This window comes from Passer montanus, unplaced genomic scaffold (genome assembly GCF_014805655.1).
Source record: "Passer montanus isolate IOZ18808 unplaced genomic scaffold, ASM1480565v1 scaffold3, whole genome shotgun sequence".
In the NCBI taxonomy this organism is placed as follows: domain Eukaryota; kingdom Metazoa; phylum Chordata; class Aves; order Passeriformes; family Passeridae; genus Passer; species Passer montanus.
In genome coordinates, this window is record NW_024367707.1 from 18,340,390 (window position 1) to 18,363,393 (window position 23,004).

Genomic DNA, 23,004 nt, shown 5'->3' on the forward strand with positions numbered 1-23,004 from the left:
TATGTATTTTTAGAATGACTGTAATATACTTTTAGAGTAAATCTTACTGTTTGCTGTGTGGTCAAAAAAGACATGTGGCTGTAAGAAAACTTGTCAACCACACTATCTGAGAATCTGAATCCCAGAAAAATGGAAAAATAAACTGCCATCTGGTTGTGTTTAAAAATGGATAGAGACTGTTTTATTTTAGGTGACATGCATCCTATTTCTCAGTGACAGATGGAAAAAGAATATATACTCACACAATTTAAGTCAGACAAGTCTTTATTCTTAGTATTGAATTCAGACTCCTTGTCAATGAAAAACACTGAATCAGAATGTGAGATTATAATTAGATAACCAGTTAGCTGAACTACCAAATTAATTTAGGTGGAAAAATCAGCAAGAGACTCAGATAAGAGCCTTGTTATAAAGTTCTCTATTAAATCCCCATGAATCAATAAAGTAGGCATTCCTCCAAGCTTACAGAGACCACCTTTGTTATTTAAATCATGTAATACCAATTTTGATAGCTCTTGTGCAACCACACCAACCTGCAACCCCATGATATTATAGGTTGCTCCAATTTTCCTCCTTTTCACTATAAATAAGGGGGAAGATTTTCTTTATCTAGTCTCTCAATGATAACTGGTGCAAGAAAGGGCCAGTCAGAATGAAGAATCATTTTGGATTCTCTTTTGAACTAGTTCAAAAGAGAACTAGTTCTTGTGGAAACCTGGTAGACATTTTGAGCTAGAACTGATAATGGACTTAATCACCTGAAACTTGAATCCCACAATTGGCTAATGCTTAGACATCTGACCCCAGAATTGAAGCTATAACCCCATGCCTTAATTATCTGCATAAAGCATGAGGAGAATTGGCTAGCTCAGAGCAAAGTCCATCCAAACAATGAATTCTAAATTGACTCATGTGGTCCTGGTGTCAAGTAAGTTGCATTCCCACTAGATTCAGAACCTGCAAGGAGTTCACCTATATCATATGAACCAATTGCTATAGTGCTGTAGGGTGGGTGAAGATTCTTCTCATATTTTTCAATTTAGTAGATTAGCTTTAGCAGTAGATTAGCATTAGCTTCTGCAACACAGTTACAGCTGAAGTAGGGTCTCAAAAAATGTATAGTTTGTAATTGTGTTACAATTACACAACTGTAACACATGCCTACGTGTGAATTGCAGATTCAGCCTTTAGGAAACAAAAGAGCTATCATTCTGCAAATGCATTTTTTCACTGCAAAGTACAGAAGAGTAGGGGTTTCTGGAATTCATGTTTGGTAGCAGGTTTAGTGTCTCAATATTTATTTTGGAAAAGGTCTGCATGGGAGCGATGCAGTTTTTTCTTAGAACAGCCAGACAAGATTCTGCTTCAGCCTTCATGGATCCTTTGTTACCAATCTCCCAATCCAGAGTTTAGTTTGGGACTCACCCTGCATCCAAAGAAGAGCAACAAAGCTGGTAAAGAATCTAGAACACAAGTCCTGTGGTAAACAGCTGAGGGAACTGCAGTCTCTGTCCTCAAGTAAAAAGCAATATGACAAGATGAAATAGCCTCTAGTAGAGTAAGGGAGGTTTAGATTGGATATTAGGAAAAATTTCTTGACAAAAGGGCCATCAAGCATTGGAAGACTCTGCCCAGAGAAGTGGTGGAACCACCATCCCTGAAAGTGTTAAAAAAATATATGAATGTGACACCTGGGGACATGGTTTAGTGGTAGTTTTGGCAGTTTTAGCTTTATAGTTGGACTTGGTATGTTAAGGGTTTTTCCAACCTAAATCATTCTATGATATGGTCATTAAACAGGTGTTTTAACTCTGTGTCTACAACAAATCACTTAATTATTCACCTTTTTGGAATATGCTTTCCTTACTTCCTTACTTTTAGCTTGTATCTCAAGGAATTAATCTGGTTTAATGTATGAGGGTCTTTACAGACTTTTCAATGACCCACATTCATAAAAGGCGTGTTTTGTATGTACAGCCCCCATTAAATTCACAAAGAGTAGAAGGACTGTTAAAAAGTGTATTCTGAAAGAAGGGCAACATATTAAAATATACTGAATATTGAAATCTCTCAGTAGCTGTTGTCTTCCCTTTCCTCGAGTTAGCTTGCTCCTAGAGGATTAAAGTGAGACAGTGATATATAAATAAAAAATTACCCTTTTTTGGAAACCAATCAGTGAGTAAGTAGATCATAAATAGAGATTTCTTAATTTTATCAGATTGAAGTAGAATTATATAAACTATAGGATCACTTCTGCTGATGGAAGAGAATTTAAATAACATTTCTCCAGGCTTTATTTGGAAACTGGATGGTCAGATGATAATTACCCTATTTGCATTTCTAAATTACTGCCAGCAGAGGCTTAGCTATTGCAATCTAGCAGAGACCAACACTTCATTGGGCTCAAGAGGCAATTAAACTACTGAAATCTAAAAAAAAGGGAAGCATGAACAGTTTTTCAGTGTCTTGCATTAATTGTTCGAAAGGCTTTACCTACCTTCTTGAGATTGTCTGATCTGTAAACTGGGATGATCATTTGCATTATGGTAATAAAAATACTATACACATCAAAAGGATGAAAAAATCCCCTAACTGACTCACTTTTAGTGATTGATTTCCAATAATAAACGTGAGCAGATTCAAGGTAAAGGATCTCACTGGGTAAATTGAAGATATGAGCTGTAGACTGAGTCCTTGCTCTGGCTTTACTGCAGGGATTCAAAAATTCTTACTTAAAAATTCTTATTTAAATATTCTTACATATCTTACTTCACTATTTTCAGGATTCTGACTTTCCAAACTGTTCAGGTATATAAAAAAAAAAAAAAAGAAAGATGTTTGAGGAAGGTAGTGTCTGTTTTCAGGATTCTGACTTTCCAAACTGTTCAGGTATATAAAAAAAAAAGAAAGATGTTTGAGGAAAGTAGTGTCTGTGTGTTTGGGGGGTAATTAACAAATGAAAAGCTGAAGAGTAAAAAACTAAAAATAATCTCAAGCAGAAGCAATACCCAGGAACAGGCTCAGTGCTGAAATAAATGTTTTGCAGAAAGAGCCAATAAAAGTAAAAATCTGAAGTACCAAAAGCTATTGCACTAAAACTCTTCCTACTATCCTCTCCCTCTCCTTTCAGCCTGCATTTCTTCTATTTGATTAATGAATATTAATGACCTTCTGAGCTTCCAGGCCAAGTGAGCCAACAGCCAGATGCTGTTGCCGTGTCCATGTACAAACCCCAGCAGGGAAGCCCTACTCAAGACCACAGAGCATGCTTTTGCAGCCCCATGTGAGTAGATCTCAGTGGTCTACTCACATCTACAGACAGCATGGAATGCAATAAGCCTGTGCTACAAACCCAGTCAACATCCCATACTTATCCTGAGCCCTTCTTCATGCACTTGTTTGCACATGTGTATTAGTTTGGGCTGGCACAGGTTTAATTTTCTTCCTAGCCCTTTATACAGTGCTGTGTTTTGGATTTGTGACCAAAAGAGTGTTGGTAATTCAGGGGTATTTTTGTTATTGCTGACATGGCTTGCACAGTGTCGAGGCTCTTTCTGTTTCCCACCCCATCAGTGAGGATAATGGGACTGCACAAGGAATTGGGAGAGGACACAGCTGGAACAGCTGGCCCCAGCTGACCAAAGGGATATTCCAGACCATATGAAGTTTTGTCCAGATATAAAATATGAGAGGAAAAGGGGGAAGAAGGAATATTTGGAGTTATGGCATTCATCTTTGCTAGTAACCCTTAGTGTGATAGAGCCTGGTTTTCCTGGAGATGGCTGAACATCTACCTGACCATGAGAAGTATTGAATGAATGCCTTATTTTGCTTTGCTTATATGCAGCTTTTGCTTTACCTATTAGAGTGTTTTTATCTCAATCTACAAGTTTTCACATTTTAATCTTTCTGATTCTACCCCCTTCCCACAGCATGGCGGGGTGGATTATGGAAGGGCAGTGAGCAAACAGCTGCATGGGGTTGAGCTATCTCCAGTGGTTAATCCACAACACCACACCAGCTCTGCACTCCTCTTCATAAAGAGTCTTCATTTTTACTTAGTTTGTCCAGTATCTTAGCTTAGGTTTATGTAGGGAAGATGAAAATCTTTGTCAGGTGTTCATGTTTCTGGACTATTGCCATTCCCTACTGCTTGACTGTGGTGTCCTCAGGACCAGCACTTGGCCACTCTTCAGGTGGAACCATGAGCATTTGAACCCAAAGGACTCACCGAGACTGGCAGTGGGACATACTAGATGACAGATGAAAGCTGGGGAGCACAAAGATCTTTGTGCTGTTGTAGCAGCTGTTGCATTCCAATGATGCTTTGATGCATGGTCTGAGATGAAAACAGTGAGCAACAAGAGGAATTTGGTACTAGGTACTTCAGCTCACAGCGAGGACAATGGTCCCACAGACAGCATCTTACCTAACTGCAGGGTGCAATACAGACAACAACTACAGCCAAAAAAAAAGAGGTTTCTCTGCCCTTGGTGATAAACTGCAACTATTTCCCAAAGTGCATGACTATGTTGAAGGGTATCAGAGGTACTTAACATCTGGGGTTTCAACAAATTTTTGGTTCAGGCATAGCTATTTCATTCAGCAACCACAGAGAGTGCCTCAGCCCATAAATGTATGATCAAAGCCTTTACTAAAGCTAGACAAAGGTGAAGGATGGCACCTCTAACAGTATTCCAGGTTTTGCAGTCTCACAAGATTAATTTAGGTGCTGTAAACCATGTCTACCTGGCTATAAACATTTAAATAAATTATGAAGGTAGTCAGGAATATAATGTTGGAATTTCTGGAGAAGAGCACATCAATTTCTATACAAAGCTTCTGGATGTGATACTTCAGTATGCTCATTTTCTTTAAAAAATTAAAATGGAAAACAAGGCCTTCAAATGCATTTTCTTTTCCACTGTCTGTTCACATGTTAAAACCATACAGAAGATAAGTGAATGGCACAGATGGAATACAAAACTTGTTTTACTTGCGCTTGCCCTCCAGTTGGCTGGATTTAGCAAATGGAGGCCACATGAGATGAATGAGTAATTGGAGTCTCTACAGCCAAGTTCACTTTGGGTGAGAGTGGTGGGCTGAGCCAAGGCACACAAGTGCCATTCATGTGGATGTCACCCTTCATTCTATTCTCCTTACACAAACAAACTCTTTTTGTAAAGCCAAGGAGTACTGGGTCTGAGGAGAAAAAAAAAGGATCAGAAATCTACTTTAGATTGTTATCATCTGGCATTGTTCTCAAAACTATCCAGAGAAACATGGGTAATTAAAGTTTTTATTTCAATATATTTGGGCACAGTTTTAACAGACTACTTTCTTTTCCTTTCCCTCTTTCCATAGTTCTTTCCATCTTCTGTAGATTTCTTTTCTTCTGAGGGCTTATTCCTTTCTCCCAGGAAACTGTCACTCTTTGCTCTTAAGTTTTGCTACAAGGATTAGGAACTCCAGGAAGATGAAAGCTCCTTAATCCCGGTCTCCAAAGTATTTGTGTTTTGTAGTTGGACTGTTTCATATCTAACAAATTGTGAGATCTGATTGGAATTCTCATGGTCAAAGTGTTCTTTGAAAGACACAAATATGTGTCTTTCTTCTGCATGGAATTTTTGCTGCTTAACATAACTTAAGAATAACATATATACTTCCCAACTGCCTACCACAAATAAATATAGGGGAAATTAATATCTCTAAGAGCTGTGCTATTTCAGATTAAAAAAGCTGGTGATTAAAAAATTACTAATAGACCAGAGAGACAGGGAGGGAGACATAGAGAGACACAGGAATCTATACATACATTTATACAGGCATGTACCTAGGCTAAAAAAAAATCACAGCCATCATCAGTACAGACATTAGGGCAAAATCTACATTAACAGCTCATCTTACCAATATTGCCTGATTCTTTTCAGGGTACCAGTTTAAGTTATCTTGGCAAGGGAGCAATTTTCCAGTAGAATCTATGCAGGCACATTTGTACTATCTGGAATTGCACCTATCCAGTACTATCCAGCACAACTAGGAATACAGAAAATGCTTTTGTATTTACAGTAGACAAGTTACTGAGCCACCAATTTGCTGGAATTACCAATGACTTGATTCAACATAATGACTTTCCTTTCAACTTGCACTAAACTTTGAGATACCGTTCGTACCTAGTCAGCCTATCACGTGTGCATAGAAGAAAGATTTCCAAACTTGTTTGATCTACAGCCTCCCCCAGACTTTAGATGTAAATCTTACAATAGATATTTTTTTTTTTTGCAGAACCTTTTGCAGAATGCTTCAACATAGTCCACACACTGAAAGTTGAGGACCTAGGAATATTTCCCAAATGTAGTTCAGGCGTATGTTTCAGCTTTGCCTTCATTGCAGTCCTTCCTCAGTTCAGGATTCACCTCACAGTATGGTTTCCATAGCTAAAAGCAGAAGGCTGAATAAACCAGTAAGGTCATATGCTCAATCCAAGCCTGCCCTTTTCAACTTAGTTTAAGTGCCCATTGTGGAGCCTATGATAAATGTAAACTTGTTTATTCATGAAACCTTCCCATGGAAGCCTTGGCATAACACGGAAAGACAAAATTCTGATAATTCTTTTTGATCTAATAATGCAAACGCTGTATACATCAGACCTTTGTGGTCTTTGGCTTGTTTTTAGTAAGTACTCCAGTAATAAATCTTCAGTGCCAATGAGAGGTACAAGATGTGCACATAAGAATTGTCCTTTTTTCTATGAATAAGTTTCATACTCAAAAGTTCATATTGCTTGTAGATGATTTGGAAATCTATGGAATATTGCTTTCACTAGCAGTGAATTTATTCTCTGTATAACAAGAAAATTCAAAGCTTCTTTTGCCAAGTTTGGTTGGTTGTTGGGCTGCAAAACAATTTCCAAATTCATTTAGCTGGTATTCACCAGGGGAATTTACTGTTTATGTAAGACCATAATTTAACTTTGGAAGGCAGCAGTGAAAATTTATTTGGTTAAATCTCATTAGCTACTGGAAAACCTATCTGGAAATTCCTAATCCTCCTCACTTTAAAACAGAAATTTGATACTGTAAATTACCTTGACTATAGGCTATAATTCTAAAGCCTGTAATTGCAAACAAGAGTAAGTTTACACACAAGGCTGTTCATTACAGTCCTTCCTCACAGGAATATTTCTACTGAGATAACTAAAGCTAGTTCATACAAAGGTAGGCACTTGCTTGGTTTTGTATCTATTCAGCTGTATCCTGGAAAAGAACAAAAGCACACATCTAAGTAAAATATGTGGATCTGTGCTTTTGTTTGCTTTGTAAACACCAAATCACAAAATGTTTGAGGTTGGCAGACACTTGTGGAGGCCATTTAGTCCAATCCTCCTGCTCAAACAAGGCTACCCATAACCAGTTGCCTAGGTTCCTGTTCAAATGGCTTTTGAGTATCTCCAGGAATGGATATTTCACAGCATCCTTGGGTAACCTGTGCCAGTGCTTAGTCACCCTCACAGTACAAATGTGTTTATTGATTTCATAGGGAACCAATGTGTTTCACTTTGTGCCCACTGTCTCTCATCTTGTCACTGGTTACCACTAAAAAGAACCTGGCTTCATGCTCCTTAAACTCTCCCTTCAGTTATTCATACACATGGATGAGATCCCTCCTGAGTCTTCTCCAGGCTGAAAAGTTCCAGGTCTTTGAGCTTTTCTTAATATGAGAGATGCTACAGACCATTCATATACTGTGCTCTCTCCAGTATATCCATGTACATCTTGTACTGGGAAGCCCAGATCGGGACCCAACAATCCAGGTGTGGCCTCACCAGTGCTGAATAGAAGGAAGAGTTCACTTCCCTTCATCTGCTGTCAGGATACCTTTTAATGCAGCTCAAGATACCATTAGCCTTCTTCCTATTTGGGCACATGGCTAGTTCATGTTTAACTTGGTGTCTACCAGGACCTCCCGCTGTTTGTCCCCCAGCCTGTACTGCTGCCTGGGGCTGTTCCTGCTAAGGTGCAGTGCTTTGTGCTTTTCCTTGTTGAATTTTGAGAGGTTCCTATAAGCCCATTTCTCCAGCCTGGCAAGGTTTGTCTAGATGTCAGCACAGCCCTCTGGCATATCAACCTCTTCTCCCAGTTTGGTGTCACCTGCAAATATGCTCAGGGTACACTTTGCCCCATCACTCAGATGATACATGATACATGATGTTCTTCTCTTTGCAGCTGTCCTAGATCCCTCTTTATAGGGTCATGGACTGTCATAGCTAAGGACTTCATAAACTTAATAATGCTTCTGTGCTACATTTCCAGCAATGTATGTGTGTACATGTTCCCTCTGTCATCCATCTAACTTCTCTGACACTATAGCTAGAGAAATTCATGAAAGAGTAATAACATCAAACGGCAGTTTTGGAATGTTTGCACTCCAAATGCAATTCAACTGCACTGTGATACAGACACTTCCCAGTAATGTCTTTCTATAAATTCAACTGTATAAGTTCTTGAACACCTTTAATGACCTTATTTACTTTCTGCTTCATTGACAGCCTGAGAGAAGTTGAACGGCACTAAGACTTTCCTTGCCTCAGAGGAGAAAACACCAATATCTAGAAAAAGAGTAGATATAGTCTCCAGCATGTTGCAGTCCTGCTCCTTCAGTTACTTAGCATCAGCTCCTGATTCCCAATTAAGATGATAATCCTCACATTGCTGTAAAACAGGAGCACTACTACTAAAGTGGCTTGTAAGTCATCTGCCTGAGACTTGCATGAGGAAAAGCAGACCTTTTACAAAGCACGCCACTAGCGTGGGTAAAGTCTCATCCAGCAAGTACTACTGCAAGTAAAGATGCAGAAGGAACAGGATTTCCCTCTTTCTAGTGCTATAGTGGCCAGCACAGACTACTACTGCAATTGAAGATGCAGAAGGAACAGGATTTCCCTCTTTCTGTGCTCAGCACAGACCTCCAGCATAAACCCCAAGTTGCTTTTCTTAACAAGGAGCAGTCCTCAGCCACTATGCCACATGCACAGTACATGCATATACATCCCTGGCCCACACAAGGGTATATTTATTTTTGTTCACTTTCTGGGCCAGTGATATAAAAGTAAGCAGGGGCATACAGATTTGACTGCTGTATACCATCAGAGGTAGTCATGGACTTTTTCAGTAATAATTCCATCTTGATCTGGATTGAATACAGCCCAAGGTGGATGCATTCGAAGTCATTACTTTCAAAGTGCTCTAGGGTAGAGCAATACCAATTAAAAAGTTCCAAAGGGCTTGGGAAATTATGACATGCAAAAAAGCAGTGAATGAGTAACTTGCCGACCCAGCCTAATAAACTAGCTTCTTTGATGGATGATAAAAGAACTTTGAGGAACAGTGGTTTTAACTGCTCACAAGTTTTTATTATCACTAATTTAGCACTATCTCTGCCATTTCATTCTGACCCAATTACCAAAGGATATTCCATGTGGCCTTCTGCACTTTCAGAATAGATGAAACACCTTAAAATCTTTTTCTGACTTTGAAAATGGCTGCTCTCAGTTAATTCAGGGGAAAAATGCATCATGAAGAACAAGTATTTTATGTACTTGCTACATGACTACCTTAAGTAATGCTATGAGACAATTTAGGAATGCTGTTTATTTTTTTATTTTTTCAGTTGAGTCAGTATATAAATTTAAAGCCTGAAGCCTAAAGCAACTTTTTTGAGTAGTGTTGTATCTTGGGTTTCTATACGCTTGATGTAAAAAAAAGAGCCCCAGATTTTACAGAATGAAATACTGGGACTACTCCCACATGAACAAAACTGCTTAACAAAATAGATAGACCTCAGTATAGCCTGAAATACAATTATTTCCTTAGATGTTATAAATCTATTCTTTGCAAATAACTGTCTAAATCATTAAATGATTCACGTAATTTCTGCAAATCCACATTTAAGTAGTCATTTTCATATTATGCTTTGACACTTACTTTTTGCTTGCATTCACTGGATGATCTGTCTCTTATTTGTAAGTTTTCAATGGCTGGGATTGTCTCAATTCTGCTTAGAACTGTTATGATCCAGTTGTATTTGAAACTGTTTATTACCATCCAGATAATAAATAATAACTGTCTGAAGCACTTAGCAGTTTTCCTTCAGAGATGTTAATATAAAAGAATAGCCTCCCTTCCCAGAACAGCATGTTCTCTTTTCATTAGCCTTTATAAAAACCACAATCCCTCAAAATTCCAATTTTTGCTGAAGAGAAACACTTCAAGTTTTAACTCATTTTTTCTGAGTTCCCTTCCCCACTATGATCTGTTGTTAAAAGTAGAACAAACCAAAACAAATAATCACATTCCAATCTTTTTTTTTTCCTTTTAAATCACATTTTACAATATGTGCATGCATGAATGCCATTAGTTTTTCAAGATTATCTTGGGCTTTATACATCTGGGTCAGCGTGCCTGTGCAACACAACAGTGTAACTCCACAGAATCCTCTATTTTTAGAGGAGGATAACGACACCAGAACAATTCCTTCCAGGTAAGCATCACTAGCTCTAGGATGCAGCTGAATGGTGAGGAAGCATACAAGTAGCTGAGCAACTCTGTGCTATTTCCTCGGCTACACTGACCTTCCTAACTTAAGAGACCAAAGTTACAAGAAATGAAAGTAGTGTGCTGGTAATGGCTTGATTTTATTCTTGCTTTATTCTTCAGAGCTTTGCAATTCATTTTGCTCATCTTGTACATAGCAACTCTCTCTGCTCAGGTCTCAGTGCCCAGGGTTCTCTTTTGTTTCCCACTTCACACTGTGGAACATCATCTCTTGCAGAAACATGAGTGGGACAGAAAGCAGATATTTTCTTGGTATTTACACATGGCAGAAGAGTCTCTTGCATGCAGCATCATGTGAAAATCCCACAAATTGTAGCAGTTGGTTTGGTGGGTTTTTTTTCCCAATTCTGGAAAAACAGCTGGTCAATTGCAATTGATCTGGTATCAAGGAAAAGTACATTGCAGGGGTGCTGTGAATTCTAAACTCATACTGTTTGTTCAGGTGGCTGGACCTGCACATTCACATTTTTAATCACTACCAAAAGTTATTTAAAAATCCCATAATTCAAAATCCCCCATTGTGTTATAAGCCATGCTTCAGTGAACCAAAAAAAAAAAAAAAAAGCTCTCATAAAGCACTTTGAGAACTAAAGCTGAAAACTGCAGTGTGGGAGACAGGGTGTAGTGCCTGCAAACCATTTCAGTGAAGATTTCCATTAGCTGATGTCATGTGATCAGCCTGACCAAAATAACAACCCGAAGGCAGATGGATGCCTACTACCTGATTTATAGCACATTAAGACTCAGCACTCAAAACTCCATCATCCCTGTCTTGGCACATTTAGCAGAATCTCTGCTACTGGTGCCAGTCCTTGGCACAAGGTTGTGAATGTGACCAGCTGTATCCTGAAATAAGTGTCCCTGCTGTTGACCATCATGGGGCTGGAGAAATTTATAGCACTTACAAGGTACATGTGGATACTTATAGTTGAGAGGGACAGTCACTTACAGTCACCCCCTGCAGTTAAGTTAGACAAATTCTCTCTCATTTGCAGTGACATAGACACAGCTGACCCTGGTGTCACGCATGACAAACAGCTGGCCCTGCAGAGAGCATGGCCACCATTCCTCCTGCAGAGTTCAAGTCTCCTCCACCATGAAGTTCCATAATGCATCCTGCTCCTTTGCTCTCCTTTTCCCATCCTCACAGATTGCAGCCTGTCTGAACATGTTTCTGCAGCAAAACTGGCATGAAGGCTGAGCGAGGTGCCAAGCAAGGTCCTTTACAGAGGCAGCGTGATTGAGTCACAGGCTGAGCAGCCCAGCTTAGGGCAGGGCAACTGTTAAAAGTGCCTTCGGCACCCCTAAAGGCTTGTGGATTTTGTATTGTGCATATGAATATATCCTGTAATATTCTCTAGCTTTCATGCAGCACTGTTCAGCTGTAGCTTTTTGATGGCCAAATTTACTGCTGGTATAAAATTCTGCTACCTTTTGAGGGATTACTACACAAGATGAATTTGGAGCTAGATCATGTTTTAAATGATGACCCCTTTACTCCATGTACCCAGAAGCAATGGAACGAACTTGCAAGTTAGGTATCACAAACACAAATCAAAGGAAACAAAAATCGAAAGGAAAGGAGTGGCCTTATAATCAGAGCGCAGGGTTAGGAAATCACAATTCTCGAGGCTTCCTGAAAAAGTCCCTTTTCTTCCGTGGGTCTCACAGAGGGGGATATTCTTAATCACCCTGCACAGCACCTTACTGCACTTACCCTTCTGACACTCACACATTTGTTTCACTGACTTTACTCCTTGTAATAAGGAATTAACTCTTGTTAACTTTGTGAGCCTATGCTTGACTAAGGTCACAGTTTCTTACTGTAAACAAGCTCCATTTCTATACTGAAAAGAAGAATTTAATTCAAGAACACTTGCTCCTGCAGTCTTCTCCCGTGGGAGGCAAGTGTGAGAAAGAATATCCCTTACAAAGTGTGTGCAGGCCCACTACTCAAGGGGAAGGTTAGGTTGTGGAGAGAGATTTCTCTTCAGATTAAGTGTATTTGCTGGCAGGAGAACATGTTTTGACACATGAAGAAGGCACCTACCCTTCCAGGCAAATACCAATCTGCAGTTTGCAACAGGCCACTAGAACTTGACATAGAAGCTGCAGTAAAAATGTAACTGATTTAAAACCAACTGCAATCTTGTTACCCTGAGCAGGGGCAAAGTCACTAACTACAAGCTGGTAGAGTAGTGGGGGAGAAGGGGGAAATCCTCACATTTTTCATTTACAGAATCACAGAAAGGGCAAGATTGGAAGGCACCAGAGTAGGTCATCCCATCCAACCTCCGTGCTCAAACAGCGTCATCCTACTGCACCTTGAGGGGAGACCTCATCACAGTCTCCAACTTCTCACATGGTGGAGGGGCACACACTGACCTCCTTTCTCTGGCAGCTAACAACAGGACCTGAGGGATGGCCTGAAGTTATGTCGGGGAGGTTCAGGTGGGGCATCTCAAAAAGGTTTTTCACCCAGAGGGTGGTCAAGGGACCGGCTCCCTAGGGAAGTGGTCACAGTACCCAGCCTGACAGAAGCATTTGGACAATGTTCTCAGGTATGATTTAATTCTTGGGGGTATCCTTTGCAGGGTCAAGAGTCGGACTTCATCATCTTTGTGGGTCGTTTCCAACTTAAGAGTGCTCTGTGATTCTGCAAAATTGCGTCCACGTGGCTCTCCCTACTGCGCAGATATTGAAGGCGCATTGGGGACGAGCCAAACAGTGCTCTCAAAGGACCGGGCACTGAAGGCGCCAGCGAGACACACGTGTTGTGTATATATGTGTCCACATCTGCCTGCTCATTCCAGCAGGTCACCACCCAAGGACCACCACAGTGGGAGGGGACAGGTGACCAAGCCTCCCCGACCCTGAAGCACCCTGAAGGACCGGACGAGGCCAGTGGGAGGCTGCGGGCACACTCCATTTCCCCGGGCCCCCGCAGGGAACGCGCGGCCGGGAGCGAGCCGCTCGTTATGAGGGAAGCACGGGCCGCGCGCATGCGCCACCACCGCTCCGGCCGCGTCCGCGGCCCGGGAGGAACGGGGCGGGCGGGGGAGCGGGCGCGCGCGGCCGTAGCTGCGCCTGCGCGGGCGGTTCCGGGGCGGGCGGAGCGGGGCCGAGCGGAGCCGTGGGTGGCCGCGGCCGTGCCCGGCGCTCTGCGTGCCGCTGCCGCGGGGCATGGTGAGCAAGGGGCCGCTGCTGCGCCTGCTGACCGCCATCAACCGCAGGAGGATGAAGCTGCTCATGGGGCTCGCCTTCGTCGCCTACGTCGCCTGTGAGTGAGCGGGGGTGGGGGCGGGTCTGGCACGGCCATTCATTGCCCGCTGGCGCGGCGCCCCCCGTGCCCTCCGCCCGCCGTGGCGGAGAGGAGGAGGAAGAGGATGAGGATGGGGAGGATGTGGCGGCGGCACGTCCCGCAGCCCGTTGCGCTGCCCGGTTGCGGGCGCGGCCCGGCGGGGCAGGGGCTCCCCGCGGGAGGCTCCGGGCGCGGGGCTCGGGCTCCTGCCGCCGAAACTTTGCCGAGAGCGGCGGGCGGCCGTGCCGGGCGGCCCCGGCAGTTATCGCTCCGCTGCCCGTGCCGAGGGCTTGCGGGGAGCGGTGCGGGCGGGACGTGCCTCCGGGAGCGTTTCCGCAGCCGCTGCTGTGCTCAGACCGCGCTTTGTCCGCCCCGATCGCCACCTGGTAGCGGTGAGCAGCCCTCGGGGAAGTTTTTCCAGGGTAGGCCTCGTGTCTGGTTTTTGTAAAATCCTCCCAAGTCCTTTGGGGGCTAAATAAATGTTTGTTTATTAACTCAGCGCGTAGCTGGAGTCTTAAGAGCCAGGAGAGAGGCACAGAGGTACTTTAGAAATCTTAGAACAGCCAGTGACGGGGATGTTTATGACTTCTCTTACTAGCGGTGAGTCAGATAGGTTTAAAATGGATTTAAAACGCTGTCCTGTCAGCTCTCTTCCCGTACTTGTTTTTTTCTATTGCAATATTAACTTATTTTGTTTTAGCCTGTTTTGTTTTCAGACTCAGGTAGATTCTGTGTGCACAGCACGATACCTTGTCAGTTCAGGTAGGGAGCAAGCCCTTCTCTTGAGCTTGAAGGCACATAGGTACAGGTGAGCTAGCTTTGGGGGTGAGTGTGTGCATCACATTTCAGAACCTCCCTGTGGGTTTGGGAAGGTGCAGAGGTACAACGCAAGCAATTTTGTTAGAGGAGTGGTGTTTCCTACCGCAGAAACACAGCAATTCCCTTCATTACCATATGTTGTTGTCTTTACCGGACCTCAGTATTTAGGTACTTCTGTTACCATTGAAGTTGTGTTTCAGCTCTTTCAGGACAGTTTGTTTGTCCAAGTGACTTCAGGTCCCTTGCACCCTGACAGCTTAATGTCAGTTCTTATTTTGAAAGGCTTATGTGTTTTGCTGAGAGTGATAGTTTTCAAAATGAAAGTTAATAGGCTGCTGTGAAAACTGGATTTGAGTGGCAGGTGATGTGGTCATTGGGATCTAGCTGTTGATTATATTCTCTGGATGGTAATTGGCATTTGCTTTCTAACTCTGAGAAAGGGAGAAGCCTTCTAACTGCTTGTTTTTTGATTCAGAAAAAAAGCCTTCTGACTGCTTGATTCAGAAAAAAAGTGGAGGAGGAGAGGGACTGCAGGTCACTGTGGCAAAAAAGTGGCTTGAAAAGGCAATAAGTTGCAGTCTGATGGGAACATGTTTTTTGCAAATCTAACATGCTGTGCTTTCCCATCTTCTGACTAGAGATCAAAAGTGGTGGTGAAATCCTTAGGTGTCAGCTACATAGTATGGTATGGTAGCAGATGCCACTGCTCTATCGGATTCTGGAGAGAATATTTTTTGTTTGCTTCTCTCAGAAGTGATTATTTATAATCCCATTCACCTACCCTGAAAGGGTACTCCTCACAATGTTACTGAATCATCACTACGCTCTGCTTGCAGTCAGATAATGCCTGACTGAAATAGCAGAGAATCTGAGAAAACTGAGCAGCTGGTGTAGGTGTATGTGCTGGCACTTCTTACATTCCTTCTTTCTGAAGTACTCTCCAAATGACTAAGTGTTTTTAGGCTGTGCACCTCCTTTCCATGAATTTCCATTCAGTATTAGGGCATGGGCATTTAGACTTGGAGCACATTTTACAGGGAATGAAATAGTTGGCAAGGACATTATTTTTTTCTGAACTAGAGGCTAGGACTTTTTAAATAATGCCATTTTGTCAACCTGTGTGTGAAACCCTGAGCAAATGTTTTGGGAATATAATTTACAAAAGTCTTATTTCCTAGAAATCTTTTGCCTTTGAATGCAAATTGGCTACAAAGGTGCCCAAAGAACTTCTCTGTGCAAGTTTGCAAACTAGAGAAAGAACTTTTTGCATACAGTTGAAATGCTGTGAGCTATTTTACTCTCAAGAGTCATTCAGCGGCTCTCTTGGTCGTTTCACACAGTGGTGCATGGCTGGGCTGTCTTCAGTATCACTGCTCCCCATCCGTACAATGACTGAAATGTCTCTGTTGTGCACCAGATGAAGGAGCTGGTCTGGACTGAGATCACCCTTTTGTGTTAAAGCTGTGTGGGTATTCAGCTGTTTGGTTCCAGCTTCAGGAGGTGCACAGTGGTAAAATGGGATAAAAGCTGGCAGTGCTGCTGGCAGTGTTGCCTTCATCCATCACGTGCTTTGCAGGTCTGCAATTAGGAGCCTGTCTCCAAAGGACTCCTGTTTACTTTGGTTGAAGTAGCATCATGACATGACATACACTCTTAGAGTCATATTGTAAGATCCCTAGAACTCCTTTATGGACTCCTTCCCTTGGTTTCCTATTAGCACTTAGAGCCAGAAAGAGCCTTACTTTGGGTTTCAATTAAGGTAGTATTTGATGCCACATTTCTATAAGTCTAATTTATATTAGTTTTAAAAATCATTCACTTGAAACATTGTGCTATGCATGGTTTATATGTATAAAAATAGAATTCAGAAGGAGCATTTCTATGTAGCAGGCAATTAAAAGTTGTAACCTAAGCAACTGTTTCCTGGGAAAAGGAAGTGAAAAAAGTTTAAATTTTTCCTTTACTTTTTCTGTAGTCCTGGGTGAAAGGGGTGATGTAGTTCCCCACTGCCCAGGTGATGAATTTTGAGATACTGCAGCTAGCAAGCTGTCTGAATCACTCTGTAATATGTCAGACTGCTACTCAATTTTTTTAATACCCTTCATAATTAGCTTAGTTGACTCACCTTCAGTGCTGTCTTCGTCTGTGAACATTGCATGACTATACTGTGCTACATATAGTGGGAAACCTTGCCCAGAGATTGAGTTTGCATTGCCCTTTTAAAGGGAAAAAGTCTTCTGCTCTAGCTTTCCTCTGATTTAACCCCCAGCAAAATAGTGCAGGAGTGCTAATGCTAAGCAAAGTGGCTTGGAGGGGTGTGTGGAGGTGGACTGAAACAAATTCTTTCAGTCATGAGCTCCACTTATATCATCTTGAAGCTGTTACGAAACCACAGCTTCAGAACGTGAGGTGGTTATGAACAGAAGTGAAGTGGGTTTAATTGATTTTAGTTGTCTGTAATGAGAAATGTAGACAGATCATAAAAGAACAGAGAATTAAATCAATAATGTTAAAAAACTTCACCACAATATGAATAACTTATGTGCAGGCTGAGAGTGTTCCTCTGTTTTTAAAAATCTGTGTGTTGGGATGTCAATAGATAGATGCCTTAAACTCACTCCCTTGGAAATTTTGAGTGTGTATTCAGCTTTACATGGGCATGCAACCATGCTTCAGTGGTACTGCCCTTGCAGAATCATAACCTATTTGAATTGTTGGAAATACACTTGGAATCTTGTACCCAGGATTTAAAGACCAGACCATCAGTCTGCATAGTGTGCTTTAATCTTGATGCTACTGTAAATAATCTGCTGATGTATGACAGGTCAGTTGCATGTTCTTAATGAAAAGGTTAAGAGCTCTATTTCTGGTAAAGTAGAACAGTTCTCTTTACTCATTTGTAGATCAGATGGTTCTCAGGAAGTATATCAGTAGGCTTGTTCCTTTTCCAAGGGGAAAATGGAATTTTAGGGTGCTGTCATGAGATCCAAGCTTAAGACCTCATTTCCTTTGTAAGATAAGTTATAGCACAGCTATTAGAACAACTTAAAAATGAAATGTCAAAAAAAAGTGAGGGAACTACATCCTGTAGTGTAGTGGCTTGACTTTTCACAGCATTGTTAGTTTCCATAGTTGTTATGCTTTGTTTTATAGGATTAGCCATTTGTTTTTGTCAGATTTTCATCAGCTAGGAAGAATACAATGTTCTCTTCTCAAAATATCGAGGTGTGAGTGAGCTTTTCAGTTTGAATCTTACCAGTCCCTTGCAAGCTGTTTGTCTTGCATGTGTTCAAAACAAAGATTAAATGTTACTTAGTGTTTTGTTTTGATAAACTTTTACTTCCACTTTTCATAATAGAAGAGCAGTTATCAAGTTGGTCCTGCCATATTGCTTCAGGCTGTCTCAATGTTATTCAATATCAGAAATCTTCCTTCCCCAGCAATTTTTTAACTAGATGTCATGATTGATTGGCTATGGAAGAGTTCAAAATGGTTGTGGAGGACATTCATCAAGTTGCCTTTCATTTGTGGGTTTATGCAAATAAGTTCACTGTCTTAACAGCTTCCAGTTCCCTGCTTATCAGGCTTGTAACTAGCTGTATTCATGTAGCTTGTGAAAATTTGTTCATGCTTCAGTTGTTTGTCAGGAATAGATGGACTCTGACTATGTCTTGCTAGCCATGATGTTTTAAAACAATTTTTGGCATGCTGGAGAAATTAATCTTACAGTTCCTCTCTTACCTCCATATAATATTTGTCTTTAATCTTTTACTTCCACTTAGTATTTGTCTCTTCTACAGCATGTGCAGGAGACAGCCCTGTCATCATTCCACTCAAGGATAGATACTCTTAGGGCTTCCACCTTCTTTACCCTCTGTTTTTGCAAAGGGCAATATTTCTCTGACATTTATATTGCTTGTTTCTTTTTTCTGAGGTTGGTTGACCAAAGCAGAGTTTTCAGCATCTCATTTATGGACTGGAGAGAGGGAGAGGAGGGGGTTATTGCATCAATTTACCTGAAGGGATTTGTGGAAGGTAGCTGGGAAAAGTGAGTTTGTTTCAGTTACAGTGTTGACCATTGGAACATTCTGTGAGTCCATTGAAAGCAATCAGCTATCAACAGATGGGTCAGTGTAGGAGCAGTGGTAAAGAATGATATGCTGAAGATATGAGGCGGGAAGGAGTAGTAACAGTGAACAGAGAATTGGAAAAAAGACTTAATAGAAAATTTCAAGAGAATTTTCCATCTGGAAAATGAAGAGCAAAATTCAGTCATAAAGTGATGATGCTAATTGAAATGTAAGAAAAAGTACCCTTGGCTACCTTCCCATGCAGTATGAAGCTCCATTAACTCTTGTAAAGAAACAACATTATGCAAATTTTCTGTCTCACAGCTGTAGGAGAGTATTGGCTTGCCAAGGTTTAAATGTTTGTTCTTAAGAGGGAGTGGAGAAATTTCCTGGTGATTGTGTTGCCTTTGTTTTGCTAGTTGATTACAAGCTGGACTAGCTGAAGTGTTGACATAGAGTGGCAATGGTGCTGTCCAAGATACAAGATGTCCAAGATACATCTTTCTGAGAAATTTCCTGGTGATTGTGTTGCCTTTGTTTTGCTAGTTGATGACTAGCTGAAGTGGCAATGGTGCTGTCCAAGATATAGAGAGAGCATCTTTCCCTTAGCAAACCCTGTGTCTTTGTGTCTAGGATACTTCTCATGTGGGAAAAGCTACAGTTCCTATCTGCTGTCTTTGGTTTGAGGCAGGAACTTTACTGTTGAGCAAGGCATCAGTTTGGGAGATGCAACAAGAGCTATTTTCCATACAGAGATCTGTGTAGACTTACCAGGGGTGTATTTTTTTCAAAATCTTTTTTAATATTCAAGTTGTTGTACTTTCCCCAAAGGCATAATCATAAACTTCACTCGGGAAGGTGGAATTTTTTAATACAAACTTATGATTAGTAATTGTATGTTGTTATCTCCACTAATATTGCAAAATACTCTCATCAGTAAAATAATTCTCTAAAGCAAATTAACATACTGCTGGAATTACAGATGGACTACAGTTGAGAGGGTTTTTTATTCTTATGGAATCAAGACTATAAAAGGTGATTTGAAATATATTGGCCAAATCATAGTGGTTTGGCCAATCATCAATGCAAAGTGGTTTGCATTGGATGAGACCTTTAAAAATCATCTAATGCAGTCCCCCACTACCCTGGTGGGATGTTCTACATCTTTCAGTAGAACAGGTTGCTTAGATCCCTGTCCAACCTCAAGTTGTTTACAGGTATGGGCCATCCAAAACTTTTCTGGGCAACCTGTTACAGGCTTGCCAGTCCCATAGCAAATAATTGCTTCCCTGCATCTTACTTAAACCTACTGTCTTTCAGGCTAGCACCATTGCCTCTTCAGGGTCCTGTCACTACAGGCCTTGCTAGAAAGCTTTTCTTCATTGTTCTTAGAAGCCCCTTTTAAGTAAAGCCACAGTAAGGTCTCTTCAGAGCCTTCTCTTCTCCAGGCTCTTCTAGACAGCTCTCTCAGTCCTTATGAGAGTGGTGTTTTATCCCTCTGATGATGTCTGGTGGCCCCCTCTGGACCCTCTCTAACAAGTCAATGTGTTTCCTGGCCTGGGAGCCCTAGAGCTGTATGCAGGTGGTGTGTCTCATGAGAGTGGAGTGGAGAGGAAGAATCACCTCAGTTGACATGGTGACAACATTTCTTTTTGTGCTGCCCAGTGTTTTTGATTTGTTTTCTGAGCTGAAAGTGTGTGTTGCCATTTCTCGTCCAAATTTTCCACCAGTACCCCCAGGACCTTCTTGACAGGGCTGCTCTCAGTCCTCTTGTAACTCAGTGTATACTGATACTGGTGGTTGCTCCAACCCAGGTGCAGGGCCTTGCACTTGCCTTGAATTTCATAAGGTTTATGTTTTCCCTCTCCTTAAGCTTATCATTGTCCTTCTGGATGGCATCCCTTCCCTGAATACACTTACCAGCTCAGTGTCATCTGCGACTTGCTGGGGATGCACTCAGTGCTGTGTCTGTGTCATTAATGAGGATACTGAGCAGTACTGGTCCCAATGCAACCCCTGATGGATACCAGTCTTCCCTGAATACACTTACCAGCTCAGTGTCATCTGCGACTTGCTGGGGATGCACCCAGTGCTGTGTCTGTGTCATTAATGGAGATACTGAGCAGTATCTCCATTGTGCAACCCCTGATGGATACCAGATTTTACTGATCTCCCTCTGGACACTGAGCCCTGGGTGCAGCCACCTAGCTGCCATTGCTTGAGTAGTTCATCAAAGTCATATTTCTGCAATTTATCCACAAAGCGTTGTGTGGGAAATAATAGTTTCCTAAAGAAAATAATTGTTTTCTTTATTATTAAATAAGTAAAGCAATTAAATCAAAACTTTAATGCAATTGTATTAAAAAGCATTTTATGGTTTCCCTTTGCATGTTCTCTCTTTTTGTTAGGTTTGAGTCTGGAAACTAAAACCTTATTTCTTCCAGGAGACTCAAGTTGCTGAATGACTGTGGAGAGTCAGATTTAAGCAAAAAAAAAACCAAACAAACCCTTTTTTGAATGCTGTTGCATCTCTCTGAAATGGAGAGTTTGACTGAAGCAATTAATATTGGATTTTCAGAGCATATGAGTTTGCTCTAAAAATTCTGATTATGACTGTATATCAATTCATATTATTCCTGCATGCTGTATTTGTCTTGTAATCTCTGTATTTTGAGGAGCAGAAGTTGAAAGGTGAGTGATACAGGGAAAAAAAATCTCTGTGCTTTTGGCTAAATCTATTTAGAGAAAAGTTTGTGTAAATGTTTCTTTAACAGTGTCCTGAAAATGCAAACAATAAAGCAATTGGAAACGAATATTGTTTTAAAAGAGATTGCGTCTGGTTTTGGTACAGTTGGATCTCTATGGACATCACAGTTTTGCTTTTTAAAACATCTGTTTTAAAATATATGTGATGCTGAAACTAGTGATGTCACTAATAATTTCAGATTGAATGTATATTACTGTTGAGGGCCTATGGTAGTCTGTGACTTGATTTTAATGTCATTTAAAGAAACCCAGAGAAGAGGAATAAAGATACAGCCTTCTTTTAAGATTGTGGTTTTTCCCACCTTCAGGTTGTGACAGTGTTGTTTTTCTGGTTCCTCAGCCTATTGTGGATGAGTTAATTATGGCATGCAAGGTTCTTTTAGTGTAGCAATCTGTATTTGATAGAAACCTGTACAAAAAGTATTATTACAGATGACAAATTCAAAGGATATTTAGATGAAAACATACATCCTATTCCTGTGTTCTGAGGATCTGGAAAGATAGCACTTGCCTGCTATGAAATGCAACTGGTCAGAGTTAAAAGTCTTACTGTGATATTGAAGTGTCCATTTCATAGTAGATGCTCAGTAAAACCCCAGCCAAATATTTGGGATTTCTATTGTATTTTTCAAGTCTGATTTAACAGATTTTATATTTTGTGTTGTTGTGGTTTGGGGTTGGTTTTTTGTTTGTGGTTTGTTGTTTTGTTTTGGTTTTTTTTTGTTGTTGTTGTTTTTTTGTTGTTGTTTTTTGGGGTTTTTTTGATTTTTTTTTTTTGTTTGTTTGTTTGGGGATTTTTGTTTGTTTTACTAAATGTAGGTATGGTTGGTTTGTATTCAAAGGATAGCTCCTGGACTATTCCTTTGCTGACAGTATCCCAGTCATTGCAGTCCTCTGCATTCAGCATCATTTCAGAATGGGACTTCTCTAGAAAAACTAAACAAACTTTTAAATTTCCAGGAACGTAAATACATTCAGTAGGAACAAAATCAACACCAAATTCTTTACTCATATATGACTAATTGCCTTTAAGGGAGGCTTGAGAAGTCTTGATAACCTACAACAATTTTACTGTAAGGCTGTGCCTGCCAGGTAGTTACAGCTTAATCTCAGTGGCTGGGGAAAGAAATGAAAAAGCATTTGGGTTTTTTACAAACCCTGAGGGATTAATGTTTAGTCAGATAAATGTAAATATCTCTTTAATAAAAATACTGTGATTGGAGCATTAAGAAACTTTTTCTTTTTTTTCTAAAAGAGGCTCTTTTAGAGAGTTTTTCATCATTTCACTCAAGGCATGATGTCCTTCTCTGGAAGCCTTCACTTTAAAGTGTAATGTCTGTGGAAATTATTAATGACTAATGTACTTTATTCTTCATGGTACTTGCAATTAATCCTTGCAAAAATGCAATAAAATTATTTCATTATTCTATGAAAA

At 40.9% G+C, this 23,004-nt stretch overlaps 1 protein-coding gene across 1 annotated transcript in view; it reads left to right on the top strand.

Moving 5' to 3' along the window:
* Positions 1-13,663: 13,663 nt before the first annotated feature.
* UXS1 (UDP-glucuronate decarboxylase 1) overlaps positions 13,664-23,004 on the top strand; it is a 56,461-nt gene continuing 47,120 nt past the window's right edge. The window contains exon 1 of the mRNA XM_039714212.1: positions 13,664-13,893. Within this exon, the coding sequence (XP_039570146.1) occupies positions 13,797-13,893 (97 nt within the window). The 5' untranslated portion in view covers positions 13,664-13,796. The remainder of the gene's footprint in view (positions 13,894-23,004) is intronic.